General features: G+C 38.5%; 1 protein-coding gene across 2 annotated transcripts; it reads right to left on the bottom strand.

Moving 5' to 3' along the window:
* Window positions 1-5,825: 5,825 nt before the first annotated feature.
* On the bottom strand, window positions 5,826-17,690 carry mob3a (MOB kinase activator 3A). Of its 2 annotated transcripts, XM_034306859.2 has the most exons (5): window positions 17,386-17,690; window positions 15,127-15,322; window positions 13,162-13,695; window positions 8,560-8,762; window positions 5,826-6,198 (listed from the first exon to the last, which is right to left on the bottom strand). In XM_034306859.2, exons 3-5 carry the CDS (start codon window positions 13,577-13,579, stop codon window positions 6,169-6,171), a joined length of 651 nt encoding a protein of 216 aa, XP_034162750.1. In that variant the 5' UTR covers window positions 13,580-13,695; window positions 15,127-15,322; window positions 17,386-17,690; the 3' UTR covers window positions 5,826-6,168. The 2 variants fall into 2 exon arrangements, with proteins under 2 accessions (XP_034162750.1, XP_026783837.1); XM_026928036.3 differs by lacking the exon at window positions 15,127-15,322 and having other exon boundaries at window positions 17,386-17,689.
* Window positions 17,691-18,064: the final 374 nt, after the last annotated feature.

Raw genomic sequence — 18,064 nt, 5'->3', positions numbered from 1 at the left:
CAAGTCTAAAATTCTTCCATGACGACCAACCGAAACCTGTCCTACTACATTTTTAGTACGTTTGAATCGAACCCTGGTGCGGGTAGTTTTTACAGGTAAGAACACAGCAACCGGTTGTTCGGACCGAAACAGCCATCTCTGTGAGGTGGTCTCGGTACGGGTTCAGTCGAACTCTAGCGCTGTTGGAATGCAGTGAAAAAAGCAAATCGATCCTGAATTGTCCCAAATACAGAAAGTGAATTAAACATATCATGTGTTCTGTTTAGCAGATGAGATTTTTCTCAGCTGCTAAACTGAAGTGCGAGGTGCAATCTGAGCCAAAGGACAGAGCTGTAGTCCTGCGGAAATGCCATGTGCTCTGTAGACTTGGACTGATGGACAAAAACGGTTGATGTGATGCACAAAATGTTTGAAAATACAAATTTCTATAATTATCCAGTAATATATTGAGTACAGCTCCATGTTCTCTGTTCTCATGTGATTTTTACAATTTTCTTCACACACTTGGGAAAGGTTTGTTTACGTTTTCCATCGTCGTATTTCTGACCAATGAATGATGTGTTTTCATCCGTCACGTCCCTCAGTTAACGTTTTTTTTCCATTTTTGGGTTCGCTTAATTAGTTGCACTAAGAAAACAAACCAAATTACTAATGAACCAAAAGTATCAGTTTCACTCTGATTCGTACTGAAGAACCGCATTAAAAGATGTGAAAGCACACTGCATAAAATGAATAAAAATGGCAAACAACATGGGTGGATGGTGATCAAACGGCTGTAAAGAGCTGATTTTTATACAGCAAATGGGTTTTAGTCAAACTAGAATGTCTTTATGATAAGATTTTGATCTTATTAAGATTAGGTTCAGATGAAAGAGGAATGAAATTTTCTGATGTAAATGGAAACTTTTAATCATAACCAATGTTCATGAATGTGTATTAATTACTGTTTGTGGGTTTCTTTCATCCAATTACTAATTTAACTTAATTTAATGAAAACAAAACACCCAACGTTAGCAACTTACTGGGGGAAACCAGTGGATTTGGCAACACAAATGAACAGGAAAGAAAGGGGGAAGGAACTGACTGTTGCACATCTTGCACGTAACACACGGACAGGACTCAGGGAGTTTGTTAGTGTGATTTGAATGAGGCTAAGAAAAAAAAATAAAAATAAATTTTAAAAAAAATAAAAGAGAGAGATACATTTTATTATTATTATTATTATTATTATTATTATTATTATTAAAGTTTCTCTCAACTGAACCCGGAAGTCAGCGGCTTGTTATTTTTATTTTGCAGCGTGTTTAAGATTCTGTTGTTGTTACAAATTTCATTGAAACATTGCGTGTTAACTTTTGAATGGCTATTAATGCTATGGTCTGTCTACATGAGAAAATATTTCATTCATTTAATTATGAATTTATTTTACTTTATTTATTCACTAGGAAGCACGCGCTCTATTCAAACTAATCGGGTTGTTATAAACTAATCTCTGTATTTAATTATACATGAATTAAACCAACTTAGCATTTTTGGGAGACGAATTATTTCAATTCAAAGTGTCCCTTTTAAATAAATACACAAATGAATGAATGACTTGTTTGTCTTCTCGCTTGTGTGCCCTTATTTCTTAAAGTCCAACGGTGATTAGCATGCTAGTTAGTTATGATTAGCATGCTAGTTATTTACCTCAACATAAAATATAACGTTTTTAACCAACCTATATGTTCAAATGTAGGTTATAAATCAACTGACCTGAATGAAAGATACTCTGTAACATTTTCTTCACCTAATTTACAAGGAAATGTAAAAAAACAAACAAAAACAGTTAGAACTTTCTGGAAAAATCAGTTAACGGCTGAGCTCCAGGTTTAAACTGTGTTCGAGCTCGCGCACTAAATCCTGTCCGCCATTATGGTCGTGTTCCAAGTGTTCAGTTCAGCACTACTACTAAATGACCACCAACAGTCTAGGACAGAGGTTCTCAAACTTCTTTCTGAGCCAAATACGACTCTAATGTTAAAATGAATTCTGTGGACTCCTTATTTCAATGTATACATAATAATATAGTTGTCATAGAGCTTTTTATTCCTGAGCTTTGCACTGACGCAACACATTAGGTCCAAGTTGAACATACACTGTATGACCAAAAGTATGTGGACCACCTGACCATCACAACCAGATGTCCTTGTTGAACATCCCTTTCCAAAACCATAGAAATTAATTTACCATGGAGTTAGTCCCCCTGTGTTTGCTGTTATAATAAGCTCCGCTTCTCTGCGAAGTCTTTCCACTAGATTTTTGAGCGTGGCTGTGGGGATTTGTGCCCATTCAGCACGAGCACGAGCATTAGTGAGATCAGGCACTGAGTTGGACAATGAGGCCTGGGGCGGCATTCCAATTCATTCCAAGAGTGCTCAGTGGGATTGAGGTCAGGGCTCTGTGCAGGACACTGCAACCTTAACACACCTTATCTTCATGGAGCTTGCTTTGTGCAAAGGTGCATTATCATGCTGGAACATGTTTGGGCTTAGTTCTAGTGAAAGGAAATCATAATGCTAGAGCACAAAGACATTCTATACAATTGTTTGCTTCCAGGTTTGTGGCAACAGTTTGGGGAAAAAACATATGGGTGTGATGGTCAGGGGTGCACATACTTTTCGACATATTGTGTATATAGAGCCATTTGTTTTTGAGTTACTGAGGTTTGGATTAAAACCATTCAATTTAAGTGGTCAGTCAAGCTGGCTAATAACTATTAGGACCCACTAATAAATATTTGATAATCATAGACTAGTTTGTGATTTCCACCACTGGAACCTAAATAAATAAATAAATAACCACCTGGCACTGCATCATGAACCCTACTTTGAGAACATTGCTCTAGGGTAGTGGTTTCCAAAAGTGCTGTCCAGGGACCCCCAGGGGATCATTGCCAGAGAGTATGTGATTTTTCACTGTGATTTAGTTACAGCAGAGGGAATTCACAACATATCATTATCAGAGTTAAAAATAACACCATCTTGGGCCTAATGTGTTCTATATATGGAAAGTTCAGGAATAAAAAGCTGTATAACTCCAATAAGTAGACAAAATATTATTGTACACTGGAGGCACGGTTCCATCCTGAGCTTGGGTTACTGTCTGAGCAGAGTTTTGAATGTTCTCCAGTTTCCTCCCTCTTCTCAGAAACATCCCAGTAAGTGGGTTGACTATGCCAAATTGCTGCTCGGTGTGAACGTGTGTGTGCATGGTGTCCACACTGCAGGTTGTATTCTCACGCCTTGGACCATGTGTTCCTGGAATAGTCTCCTGATCCACTGCAACCCTGACCAGGATAAAGTGGTTACTGATGATACATGAATGAATGAATTATTGTACACATTTAAATGCCTCACAGCTCCAGGGTCCTACCTGACGCGGATCAGGATAAAGTACTTACTGAAAGTGAGTGAGTCGTAAAGGTGTCCCTGGCTACAAAAGGTTTGAGAACCCCTGTTCTAGCTTTGTTTAGTGTCACTTTCTAAACACTGGTGTCGTGATTACACATGTCTGAGAATCCGTTCCCTTGATGGATGGAGTAGAGGAGAGGTGATAGTTTTGACTTTGACTTCCTGGAAGTACATTTTTGCCAGTAAACAGTTAAATCATGACTCCTACTCATGGCCTTGGGGCTGAAACGGTTTTTGCTAACCAACAAGCCAAGAAGTGAAATGGAACAATGATGTTGGTGCATCCAAACTTCCGGTTTTACCTCAAGTATTGTTTTTTTGTTTTTTTTTTTTAAGAAGAAAAAAGAAAGCCATTGTTTGTCACATATACATCACAGTACGGAGTAATTCTATTCTTCACATATTCCAGCCTGTTAGGAAGTTGGGGTCAGAGCACAGGGTCAGGCATGATACGGTGCCCCTAGAGCAGAGAGGGTTAAAGGGCCTTGCTCAAGGCCCCAACAGTGGCAGCTTGACCTTCTGATCAGTAACCCAGAGCTTTAACCTCTGAACCACCACTGGACCCTGTAGAATATACTAGAATTTGCAGGGCCAAAGCCAGTAACCTAACCCATTCCAAAGAATGAGGCAATTCTGACAAATGAGCCTGTGAAACTTCCATCTGAAATGCCTCAATTGATGAGCTTCAGTTATATTTAGCTTGTTTTCTTTCTCCATTTGGCATTCCGACATTTGTTCCACAAGCTTTCTTCCCCAAAGGAACAGAACACAACAGAACATTTCACACACATTTATCATTAAAATGCTTCAGTTTGTCATGCAACAACAAACGAACCATCAGTTAAGCTCGTTTATCAAATGAGCTGTAAAACAGATATGAATAAAAATGAATCATTTTAAATGGTTTGAGTTAAAGAACTCCACATTTCACTGTGTTAATGGTGGGTCTTTTCAGTGCTTATGGCGCCACCTGGTGGCAACTGTGTGTTCTCTGTTGTGAATGTCTGAAGTACCAGTAGCAATTATTAATAGTTACAGGTGTGCTAATAAGATAGAACAATAACCATTTTTACACAATATTATAGACTTTTGCTATGCAAAAGTTTTTTTTTTAATGCAAAAATTTTGTGGCACTCTGTGAACTGTTTGATTATTTGCTGCAGTGCCAATTATACAAAACAAATATATGATATATTCCTGTGTACATTCGATCACATTCAGTATTTTCAGTATACTGATGCTGGAGAACGCTCTATAATGCACATTTTATTACTTTCTCCTGCTTTAACACACCCACTGCAACTCAGGTATGGCTATTAATTAGTTGATTAGTTGAGTCAGGTCAGTTAGACCAGGGAAACACTAATATGCACAGGATTAGACTAGGACCAGGGTTAATCTTATAATCTATTATTTATTTGCTGTTCTGTGCAATTTGCCAACAACTACCCATTCTGGGAACAAAGGGTGCTTGGACCCCGCAGATCGCCTCTTGCAGCTATATTTTTGATCAACATTAATCACTTATTGATTATTTCTAATATTAATTGATTTTGTTTGTTGCTTTTAATAATTATTTAATTATGTTGATTTCAGATTTAAGAAATTGCTAGAAGTGTGACAGTCTGTTGATAAAAGGGCTATAATAATAAAATTAAATTAAATTAATCTGAATTAAATTAAAATGTAAATGTGTGAATGTTATGTTCTGCATGTTACATTCCTAATAAAATGTTTCTGCTTAAATGTAAAATTGTTACCTGTGCTATTAGTTTATGGGCACCCTGTTTATGTAAAAATATTTTATCTACACTCACTGGTCGCTTTAATAGGAACACATGTACACCTGTTTTTTTGATACAATTCAGCCAGTCAGCCAATCTACTGTTGTAGCCCATCCACCTCTAGTTTTGACATGTTGTATATACTGAGATGCTTTTCTCCTCGCCACGGTTGTAAAGAGTGCTTATTTGTGTAACCTGTCAGCTTGAACCAGTCTGGAAATTCTCCTCTGACCTAACATGGTGTTTCCGCCCACAGAACTGACACCACAGGAAGTCTGAAATACTCAAACCAGCTCATCTGGCACCAACATGCCAGTGTCATACTCATTAATTCACTGAGCTTTTTCCCCATTCTGATGTTTGATGTGAACATTACCTGATCTGTAACTGATCTTGATCTGTAACTGTATGATTTTGTGCACTGAACTGCTGCCACATTTTTGCCTGATTGGCTAATTGCATGAATGCTGAATTAATCTACTGTAAGTGGACTCTTTCACAACAATCAACTGTTGTAACTGTAAATTGGGAGATAGTCAAACAGAAAAAATGGTTATGTTGAAAATCTCCATTCTGACAGACAAGTAAATATATTTAGCAGAATATGTTTAATGTCTCAAACACATACATAAATATAACAAATATAATCTGTATGCTTCAGACAGGGAAAAATAACAGCAAACAGAAATGATTCAGAATCAAAACTGAAAAACAAGGACTTCTAATACTGCAATCTAGCAAAAAAAATATTTCTACACATTAAAGAGAGCAATTCAGGATGTTAACATATTTCTCGCTAAATAGAATATTACAGTACTTTAAAAGTGTATAAAAATAGAGTCTTTGGAAACTTTGGTTCATTTTTTTTTAAAATTCGTTGATTCGGACGGTTGGGCCGATCTGTTTGGAATGTACCACCTCGAGACGCCATTTCAGTGACACATCCGTGACGTCATCTCTTTCTGTTAGGAGAGAAACAGAAGGTAGTCATTTTACAAAACACGTAACATAACCCCACCCACATCGACACCCACACACACCAAACAACCTTTTTAATACTGTCATTTATGAAAAATTCATGCTATAATGTGAGTATTATATGATCACATGAAAAAACGGGTGAATGTTATACCCTTGAAATTGCACATGAACTCATGAAACACGAGCCATCACGTGTTTATCATGTGGAAAAAAAAATCTGAAAAAAATAAAACAATATGCACTACATGTACTATGTTGGATGTTGTGCTTCTAGGCTGTTTCTGTTACTGAGGGCAGCCTACAGGCTTTTGACATGACATTTTCTTGGACAAACCCTTCCATTAAGTGTGGGCAGAGACCAGGAGAGATGATGTGGGAAAATCCTGTGAATCACACTGACACTATGAATTCCCATTAGCACCCAAAATGGATTGTTAGTCACAGTGACGTGTCTTTTTGTCTTTTGCTTCTCCTCCCTCTCGCTCTGCTCTCTCTCTCTCTCTCTCTTTTTTTACATATTTAAATGAAATGTATGCATGCACACAAAATAGCACTGATGTGCCTACACACACTGTCCTCCTCACACTGTGTATACTTTCCACTGCCTTCAGCCTTTTTCTTCTTTTTCATACACACACACACTTTTCTAACTATCCTTATGTATACTGTCTTTCCACTGACATCATTATTAATGCAGCTAATTCATGCTTACACCTAACTCTAACTATAATCTTAACCTCAGTAAACGAAATAAAAAAAAAAAAAAGAAAAAAAATTGTAAAAAAGTAGTTTTCCTCATGGGGATCAGCCAAATGTCCCCGCAAGGTCAAAACTGTCAGATATCCCTATCCTTGTATCCTCACCAAGATATGAAAACATGCCCACACACATACACACACACACACCTACTTTCTATGTCTCAGTGAGACACTCTCACCCTCTCTTACCGATCTCTTACAACTCTATTCTACTAAACAGTACAGCATGTTAGACAACTTCCCTTCTTTGGTTGTTCCTCTGCGGGAACCCATAAAGGTTCTACACAGAGTGGTTCCCTTTCAGAAGGAGTTCCTGGTAGGAGCTAAAATCCCTTAATGAACCCTTAACAAACCCGTGAAGTACCCTTTGTGTATAATCATTAGTATTGTTAATGTTAATTCAGAACTATCTGTACCCTGCTTGAATACCTGTGTCAATTTGCCTTTACATGAAAGTACATGTGAAAGTGGGAGGAGTTCGGGGAGGATGTGGTATAGTGACATCATTTCCTATGAACACTAAGAGTAGCCACAATGGAGGAGTTTCAGTGTTTCATTTAGCTTTTACTCAACATTCGTGTAGATACAGTCGACTAAACGGAAATTATTAATGGGAATATTATTAGACATTACTCAAGGTTGCTGTTCCTAGCCTACACCCGAAAACACTCATTATCCTTATACTTAGTACTGTGGTACGATACGAAGTAAGAAATTCTGTCACACTATTTCCTGGAGTACCGTGTCTTTTTATAAAATATTGATGATTTGACTCGAGTGAACATTCTGTGATGATTGTGTTTGAACAGTTAATGGTCTGCACTAATAGTAGCTCCACCCACATGTCCCTGTTGGCACACTGGGCAAGAAGGGGAACCACATGAACACTCTAAAGATTTGTGCTTCCCAAAAACAATTCTCACGTCTCACCCGTGCTTCAGTGGATAATCTCACCTAGGTATTGCAGATTTGTACCCAAGAGCTGCTGCTGTAATCATCACGACTGTCCCATGCTCAACCCAGGTCTCATACTCACATTAGGAACATATCATACTGAACATCCTGGAAACACACTCAGTACTGTTTGCCGTTACTCTTCTACACCTGTATACTGAAATGATTTATGATCGCACTATCCGGGGCCACCCAGAAGAGGACGGGTTCCCTTTTAAGTCTGGTTCCTCTCAAGGTTTCGTCCTCATGTCACCTCAGGGACTTTTTCCTCACCACTGTCACCTCTGGATTGTTCATTACGGACATTACCTACATCTGGATTTCTGTCAAGCTGATTTGTTAGAAGTGCTATACAAATGAAATTGCATTGAATTAAATGATGACCCTAGATCACAAGTTCTCAGCCCTGGACCTTGAGAACCCCCTGTCCTGAACATTTTAGTGTTTTCTCTGCTGATTCGTGTAATCAGGTAATTAAACAGCTCAGTGGACATGGTAGAGCAGGGAAAAGACTAAAATGTGCAGGACAGGGGGTACTCCAGGATCAGGGTTGGGAACCTGTGCCCTAGAGTCCAGATCTGTTACCATATTGTTTGTACGAAAAGTACACACACACACACACGCACTGACCAGTGGCTCTAGCTCCTTGTGGTCTATGAGGTTGAATTCAGTAACAAAGTAGTAGAAATGTTTGTAACAGGTGTTGACGTGCGCTTCTGCCCCCATCTGACTGACGCGGTCGAAGTGGTGGATGTAGACGTGCACGAAGACGCGGAACAGACGTGACAGGATCTTCTTCGCCACCTGCATGAAGCTCTTGGGGAAGGGCGTACCTGTGGGATAAAGCCATCTTGCCATTAGAAATTAGCATTTAAATGCTGAAGTTAAATATCTCAAGTTGAATATTAACATTTAGAATTTCTATCATACGATCTGAAATTGAAATTTGAGCTGAAATTTAATTTTGCAGTTGGCAAAAAAATATTCGAAACTGAATTCCATGCGTAAGGGCATTCGAAATTTTAAACGAAGTACGTGTATAATCAGTTTCTAAAAAAAAAAAAAAACATTCAGTCTCTCTGTTAATTCACATTTTCAGATTCACTCTTCAAAATAATATCCGGGACACTTGCGGACAAAAGCAGTTAGCTGCAATAGATGCTTGCGTCAAACAGTTGTGTGTTAATTGCTAAACGTAGATGGGTGTTATATTTGGATGCTGCAGTGTTGTTACACAAACCCTCGCTGTTGTTGCCTTATAAACACTGTCCTGCAGAGTGATAGCATTAAAGAGCCCACATTAAACATGCTGCTGTCAAATGGCAATTCCGGGCTGCTGTTTTCATCTCGCTTCATTTAACTTCCTCTCAGTTTTTATACTAAACACAAGGTGAAGACAATGACTCACACATACTGCATTAAAACCACACGCAAAAAATCCCCACTGCTGAAGCCACTCAAGACTAAAGACACTAAAGTGGACTCATATAAAACAGAAAATGCACCTTACAAGCGAGTGATATGATGATGTGCTATCAATAGAACTATAAATTACATTCTGATACATATTTCTGAAGAAAATATTAGCAACTGTTGTAGCGACACAGAGTTTAGTGTGTTACTATCACATTAGTACAGCTCATCACGAAATTCACAATTTCCCATGTTAACCCAAATATTATCCATCAACCAAGACATGTCACGTTACAGAATGTAATACAGACTTATTCTGCTATTTTATAAACTTGTTAATGCCTAATTTTACTATTTGGAAATATAAAACATGTATTTAATATACCACATTCAAGTATCATTTTCTCACTGCAATTTAACGTTCCTCCTGTTGGTAGCGGCTCGTAGAAATTATACCACAGTGCTGTTAAATTCTTGATTTAGATTGGTCAGAATATTCTTTAACACCACAGAGCAGAAGGTGTGTACTGTTTTGTATTTGTATGACTGGAAGACTCGGAAAGTAGTTCCGGCTGTAACATGAACAACAGGTTGATGTTGATGTGCTGGTTCTAATGCGTTATTGTTCCTATAGTAACAGCTCATAAACAGAGACTTGAACAGCGGACGTGCTACCTAATCTAACAGCGCTACTAATCTAAAAATGTGTTTGTGTGGTGAAGTTTTTTTGTTCGGAGACATAATTTAACATTTAAGTAAGGAGTCTCTGGTGTCAGCGCTCTCTCAGTCATAGTGCTCTGCGGCCCAGCCCGGGGAAGTATTCAAGACAGAGGAGTTTACGCTTTCCAGTTTCTCTGTTAAATAACAAGCTGTGTTTTTTGAGAGAGAAAGAGAAAGAGAGAGACACAGAGAGAGAGAGAATGCTGGTGAGGGAATAACTATTTGTCATGGCTATAAGGAACTAAATTGTCTTGCGGACGTTCCACAACATAAAATCTTAACCATAAACAGTTAAAATGTGTGATGTGTCATTCATTAATAAATTAAACATTGTAATCATTGGCAAATCATTGTGGTATAAGTGGAATAACACACTCCAGATCGTGCACCCCATTTCAGGGAGGTAACGGCACTCCGCGTCGCGTTGTGCTGCATCACACCACCCAGGCCTGGATTATTTTTGTGTAACTGCATGGTCTGTCTTGTATTATTCCTTACATAACAGCCAGCTGTAATTCAAACAATACGTTTATATTAATGCACTCTTATTAAGGCACAGTTTTCAAATACTGGCATCTCAAACAGGTAACCAGTTATTTGAATAAATGTACACAACCCCATGTAGCTACAAGTGGTATCTTCCAGACGATATGGCAAAAATATGACGTCTCATTTCTTCTTACTTGAAAACATCTTTATGATATACAATATATAATCTTGCTGAGGTTTTGTTAACAAAGCACCCACCAGGACTGCTGTAATTTCATAGATTTGTGTCCAAAATATAGAAAAAAAAATGAACTATTTAACAAAGGAAAGGAAAGCAACGAAGTAATCTGTGCAAAAATAGATTTTAAAGTCAATACCTGTTACAGTGATTAAGAAAGGAGTAATAAATGTTATTATTCTATCACAATACTGATATCATATTATCATTTTGCCCTGTCCTATACTGCATATCACGTATCATGAAGATGTCTTCATGTATCACAGTATGATTATTTTTGCCATGTGGGCCACTCTTAAGTATCGCTGTGCCTTTGTGTGGTTTATAAATAGCGAACTGATGAAGATTTAATTAAGCCATTAAGCTCTATGTTGGCAGCGTTTTGAAAAGGTGTATTTATATCCTGAGCTGGACTGCGTCACCTGATTTGAAAGGTGACGCTTGGATGAGTGCAGGAGCAGCAAGACGCCAGGTTTAGGGTGACACTGAGACGAAGGCAGGGAAAAGCCTGAGTCATCTGGAACAACCCTGCTGCTTTCTTAGAAACCTTTTTGTTTGCTTCTTTTTAAATGTGTAGTATTTTAATTAAATAGTATTCTTCAGTATATCTTTCTGATTCGGTGTGCAATTACAGTCAGTCCTGCTGGGTGTCACTGTGCTTTTTATCTTTGCATATAATTTGAATGCAAAGCAGGTCTTAAAAACCAAGTCTGTATCTGTCAGAAGTCAGAAAAAAGCCAGCCCATGTTGCTACAGGATCACTGGATGTTTTAAACAATGATTACAAATCTAAATCTTTCTCATTTGTACAATATTTCCTTAAAATCTGAGTTTTTTTTTTTTTTAAATGTCTTTAGTTTTTAGTACAATACTTTTAATCTATTTGCTGATTTTGTCTGTGCAAGACAGCAGTTAACTCACAGAATTGAAATAAACTTCTAAAGTCAAATTTGTACATTTCTAGAAATATGAACATTTCTGAAGATAGTTATTATAAATTGCCGTATAAACACGGATTCTGCTTTCTATGGCAGTTTCCTAGACTCCGCACTGAATCGCAGGTCAAAATCAACACCTGTGTGCTGCGCTTGATGTAAGTCACACTCGCGTCTCAAAAAAGAATTCAGAAGCATGTTGTGTTTTGTGTTGGCAGTGGCGTAATTAATTTTGGTGGGATGAGAAAGTATACAAAATTAGATCGCTGCTTTTTTCCTGATCTGTACAATTAAACTGGTAAGCGTGACGTGCTCATGTACCTCAGGTGGATGTCAGACAGCATTAGGAGTGATGAAGACACAAATTTGTTATTTAGCCTAATCTTTAAAGCACAACTTACTGCCAAACAATCTTTCCATATTAATAACGTGGCCAATACATTTATGACATTGATCATGATTAAAATAACATGTTAATAATACGGGAAAATGACATCTTATATTAAAACCCTGATCTAGATATCTTACAATGTACTAACATTGCAGTGAGTTGTTGTCATTACAAAATAAATGTATTAAAGTTTATATTTTATTTGTGTCAATATCATGTGATGCCATTATCATCTCGCGAAGCCTGTATCAGGATATGTCTCATACTCTGGCTTTGGTGTATTAGCTTATGCCTAGAAATAGCACTGGTCACTAAGCAACCAAATAAGCAACAATAAGCCGAAGCAGACGGAGATCAATTTATGCTGCTTATGAAACACAGATAAAATCCTTATGAAGTTGAAGCTGTGAAAGAACTTATGAAGGAACCAGGTAAAATAATTTCTGGGGCCCCTGAGAGGCACAACAGAACAAGTGTTCGCCTTATCATCTGGAGATTGTGAGTTTGAATCCCGGCCAAGAGTCCAAGAGAGCAAATGTGGCCGTGCTCTCTAGGTGGGAGGGGTGGCATACTCTCTCCCCTGTCAATCACAGCGACACTGGCCAATCATGGGCATCTGAGAGCTCACGTATGCAGATGAGGGTGCATAGCGCTTTCTTCCAAATGTGTTACACCAACCCGCGACGTAGCATGAGCAGCAGTTTGAAAAGATGCGGATGGCTGGATTCATGTGTCTCAAAGGACGCACGTGATAGTCTTCACTTTTCTGGGTTTGTAGGTGTCATACGATAAACGAGAGCTGGCTTGTGGATGGACATTGGTCAAGACTAAATTAGGGAGAAAATCTAGAGGAAAAAATTTCTGAATTGAAGCAAAAGCAATGATTGAGCCTTGAAAAAATGATTTACTAAAAGAGAATATAATTTGAGTGTATTAATATAAACCTGTGATTTCTGGCCAGAACAATTTTCAGAGCTGCTGTTATAGAAAATCTATTATAATTAAATAAGGTGACGTATATTGGACAGAATTAAAGTTTTTCTTACCGACATTGGTGGGGAAGATTTGCTCGTTGTTGATCTGTACCTCGATCCACTCCATCAAGAGACTCATGTACTTTGGGGCAGAAAGCGCTGTGGGCTTCTTGTACTTGTGCTCGTCCTGCCAGCGGTACTCGTATTTGGGCCCTCCGGACATGATGGGGCATGTCTGCTCGGTGCAAGACTCGCTGATGGTGCCGTAGATCAGGTTGATGCGGTTGAAGAAGTCCACCACGTGCACGGCCACCCAGTCGCTCAGGTCCTCGCCGTGAGGCAGCTGCACGGCCAGCTTCAGGTCCAGACCTGCGTTCAGGGAAGCCTGCGCCTTCTTGTGCAGCTCGAAACGCTGCGTGCCTGGCTCGAACTTCCGCTTGGGCCGGAACGTTCTGTCTTTGTTGAAGACTTGCTTCAGGGCCAGAGACATGGCGTGAGGACGCTGTGGTTTATTGAAAGAGGATAAGTGAGGAATAAAAACAAACGCTAACGGGAAGGCTGTTGCTCAAGTCAGTGACAGCTGTTTTGCAGTTCCAGAGAGAAATTCTGCAAGAGAGAGAGAGAGAGAGAGAGAGATTACATAATCAGAATAAGTTTTACTTATAAGGAATTTGACTTGACAATCATTCAAATAAGAATTAAGTAGAGAAGAAAAATAAACAAGTGCAGTTAAGTTGCAGACAATATATTGTAAAACATTAAAAATATTGAAACAAAAGTATTTTTATATGAAACATCTGGCAAAAAAAAGAAAAAACAGGCAGAAAAAAAAGCTCCTCTAACATCATCTGAACTCATCAATCAGACCATTCTGGGAATTGTCCTAAAGGGCGTGGCCTAATATTCTAATTAGCATACTTAGATGCATAGAGAAGAAGCAATTTAAAGTTCTATGAATATTTATGTTGTTCTATGAGTATTTATATTTATATTATGGATAATGTGAGCATTTCTGAATGGCTTCATGGAAAATAAGTACCTGTTGGACATGAAGGATGTCACAGCAAACCTGTTCATCTGAAATTACTCTGAAATATAATCCATATTCAGAATTTTAACCTATCCAGAATGACGAATGACAGGTTCACACTTTAAATGTAATCTGAATTGATGATGCTTTAAAAGCATTTCCGTCTATAGAATTTGAAGCAAACTTACCGATTAAAAATAAGTTTAAAAAAAAAAAAAGAAAAGAAAACAAAAGCTCCTCAGACACCAGCTGAACTCACTGATCAAACCAAGCAGGGAACTTTCCTAAGGGGCGTGTCCTAATATTCTAATAAGCATGCTTGATGGACAGCTTTCTGTCTGAGGCTCCCAGCCTGCTATGTCAATTAAGCAGAACTAAACACAACAATGTAAGCATTGAGAATCAGGATTGTTCAACTTTTTTTGTGCCAAACCACCTGATTACAGAGCAAGAGTATACAGCTTTATTAATCTTCATTAAAAGGTATGAAAGATGAGTAACTTCAGCCTTGTGATTGTTCATGGTATTCTGTTTCCAAGTAGAAACACCAGATATCATGATAAAAACTGAAAAACTGAAAAAAACATGTCTACTGCATGACCACTATTGTGTCGCTGAGGTGCTACCGGGGTGAGGTTATCGCTTTTGGTCTGAGAGTGCTTTCACACCTATATATACTGCCAAGTCTGAATCAGAGTGTATCAAAGCAACAAAGTGTCATCTGAGGCGAGTGTAGAGCTGAAAACATCCTCTTTCATTCACTGGTCAGAAAGCAAAAAGCACGGAGAACATCGAGCCAGCACTCAGTAAATTACTAGATAATTATATATATCTATTTTAAAAATTGTATGTGTCTCCTCCCATGTTCATTTCCTGTCTTTCTTCATCATTACAAATCTCCAGAACACATTGTCTATCTGCAGTTCTAAAGCTCTGTCCTTTGGCTCAGTTTAGCTGCTCACATCTATAAAAAAAAAAAAAAAAAAATACTGTTATTCAAAACGCACATCATGTTTGATTCACTTCCTGCAGTCGGATTGAATCAGAGTTGAATCACTTTCTCACTGCAGTCGAGCCCTGCTACAGTTCACCGGGAAGCGGGCTGAGACCGCCTCGCTCAGACGCTCTCGGCCCGGGTGTTTCAGTCAGCACCTGAGTGGAGACTGCTGGACCGTTGTGTTCTCACCTGCCTAAAGAACCACACTGAGAGGGAAAATACACCAGGGTTTGATTGAAACAAACTAAACACTGCATATGTAGCCTTGATGTAGCCTAGAATGGAATGCAAAGATGTTTTCCACTGTCCACAACACCAATATTGTGTGCTTAATAATCAAATGTTATTGATTTACACTTTTTCAGCACGTCTAGGCTTTACTTAATGTTCCTGATGCTGAATGATGTACTGTCCAAGATTTCTACTAGATATTTTCCTGCTTGGCATACGCATTCCCACTATATGCATTGTAAAGATACTGACACAATGGAGCGAGAAACCGTAAAAACCACTCCCATGTGTAAAAATAAAGGTTTAATGGCGTTAAGGAAGAGAAGTTAAAATTAAAGAATAAGAACAAAAATAGGCCATTGAACAAGCACAATAATGTCCTTCTGAGTGTCAAGTGGATCAGATTAATGTTGTGCTATAGACAATTCCCTGAATACCTCAAAATGGGAAATTACTGAAGTAACCCAAGTAGCATCTCTGGGATGCTGGGGGAATTTATGCGTGTTTGTTAGGGAGAGCGTGATATATTAATACAGTGATATATCGTGATAAGGATTTACCAGAGTATCATTAACACTGTGCAATACTGATACAAATAATGACATCACAACATTTTTACTTCCAGGTATCACAAATTCACCCTCTCAGCACGTTCAAGTCAGGTGCTTCTGTATAGGTTTTGACACGTGCCCTTTGCTGCGTCCTAATCTGCCTATTATCCGTCCTAAATAGTATTCGAGATTAGAATTAGTGTGTCCCAAATCGTAGTATATTGAAATGAGTATCCCAAAGGTCCCTGGATGGTCTACTATTGCCGGTAGATTTTTGAAGAGTGGATCCGAGAACACTTTTTCAGCTAATATTGCGCAAAAATCCTTGCGTGAAGGAGGAGGAGTTTTGTGACAGTTTTCTTCGCTGAATTCACCCTGCACACATGCATGATATAAGTAGGCGAGTACTAGGTGGGATGCAGCATTTGTTTTGGTTTGGGTTTTGGTCCTGTCTCCGCCCCTTTCCTGTCATTGGTCTGTTACTGATTGTCTTCACCTGTACTGTGTTTGTTCTGTGATTAGTTTGCCTTCTTATATCCTTTGTGTATCACCGTGATACATTATTAGGTCTTATGATGCCTTTTGTCTGTAAAATCTGTTTTGTTCTCTCCTTCTGTGTTTCCTGCTGTTGACCCTTGTGCATTTTTCATTTTTAATCCTGTTTTAATGTTAAAAAATTACCTTTATCATCTAATATTACCTTTAATAAGACGCACAGTTTACACACTTGTGTCCTGCCTCATCCGTTATACCAGGTGTGATGCGTGCTTCGAAATATTTTTTTTAAAACTTGTTTATATATATATATATATATATATATATATAAAATAACAGTAGGATGAATTCAGGCATTATGGCCCACTTTTTGACACTTTACTGACCCATCCTGTGAGAAATACTTGTCAGTACCCATCACATTATGTATTTCTGAAATCCTAAGCAGTATAGTATCAGTTAAAGAAATTAAAATGAAAGATATTTAAAGAAAACAAACTTTCTTATGTCTCAAATTACCTAAATTCCCCTGCAAGTCAGTACAAGAGGCATACAGTCAACAACAACCAGGGATTTTACTACAGTTTGTAACTGCTAGAGGTTTAATGCTGAGTTTGTGTCTTTATATGAATATTATCTGGGCGTTTCTGCACTGCTTCAGGGAAAATAACTACCTGTTGGGTGTCACAGCAAACCTGTCCATCTGTAATTCTGCTAAATGATAATCAGCATTCAGAATTTACCCTTTTTCCAGAAAGAGCAATGGCGGATTTAAGCTTCAAATGTAAACTGGATGTGAGCTGTGTGTGGATTTTCGGGTGTGGAAGAAAAATAAAACCACGCGTTTTGCTGACAAAAAAAGGCGTTTCCTTTTCTTACAAACAACACAAGAGCCATTTTCTGAAACAAATGAAAGCTTTAAACTTGTAACAGCGTCCTAATTAGCTGTTAATAAGCAACATTTCCGTCTACAGAAGTTGAAGGCAACTTACCGAGCAGCGTCGGATACTTTCTACTTCCGCTTTGATGTTACCGCCTTTTGGACGCTGTTAAATCTAATTTATCCGCGAAGAGCTCTGTAAAAAATGTCCATCAACTCCGAAAGCTACATTATTGATACCCCAATAACTCCTGTGGTGTTGTTCTGGTTAGCACAGCCGCTATTCATAGACAGTTAGGAAGCTTTTGATATGTTTAGAGTTTGTTAAAGAGAGCAACAAGCGCCTCGGTGTAAACCCACTGAACAAAGTCCACTTCCTCTCATGACAACGTCACGCAGCCGTACTGTACACACTCCATCTCAAAAATGGCTCCCTGGTGGAAACAGAGTGCACTACGTAGGGCGGAAATACCACTGCTTCACACGCAGGGTGACGCACTTATATACAGAGGGAGCAGAGAGTGATTTGGGATGGAGCCAATGTGACTAAGAGTACAAGAGTAACGGGTTTGAATTTGCTGTATGCTTCTCAGCCATGAAAAAAAGCTTAACCCATGTGTTTAGTAACATAGCAGTAGATGTACTCTTGGTTTGCCTTATTGGCTTTGAGCATGTCAGACAAATTAATACACTATAAGGCCAAAAGTATGTGCCCCCCTGACCGTCACACCCATATGTGGTTCTTCCCCAAACTGTTGCCACAAAGCTGGAAGCACACAATTGTATAGAAT

Source organism: Pangasianodon hypophthalmus, chromosome 8 (genome assembly GCF_027358585.1).
Source record: "Pangasianodon hypophthalmus isolate fPanHyp1 chromosome 8, fPanHyp1.pri, whole genome shotgun sequence".
Classification (NCBI taxonomy): Eukaryota; Metazoa; Chordata; class Actinopteri; order Siluriformes; family Pangasiidae; genus Pangasianodon; species Pangasianodon hypophthalmus.
Note: the sequence above shows the minus strand (reverse complement) of the source record. Positions and strands in the feature narration are given on the sequence as shown.

Coding starts and splice junctions, on each gene's coding strand:
- mob3a (XM_034306859.2), bottom strand. CDS start 13,579: ATGTCTCTGGCCCTGAAGCAAGTCTTCAACAAAGACAGAACGTTCCGG. Junction 8,763..13,161: donor AATCTTCCCCACCAATGTCG/GTAAGAAAAACT, acceptor TTTATCCCACAG/GTACGCCCTTCCCCAAGAGC. Junction 6,199..8,559: donor ACAAGGAGCTAGAGCCACTG/GTCAGTGCGTGT, acceptor CTCTCCTAACAG/AAAGAGATGACGTCACGGAT.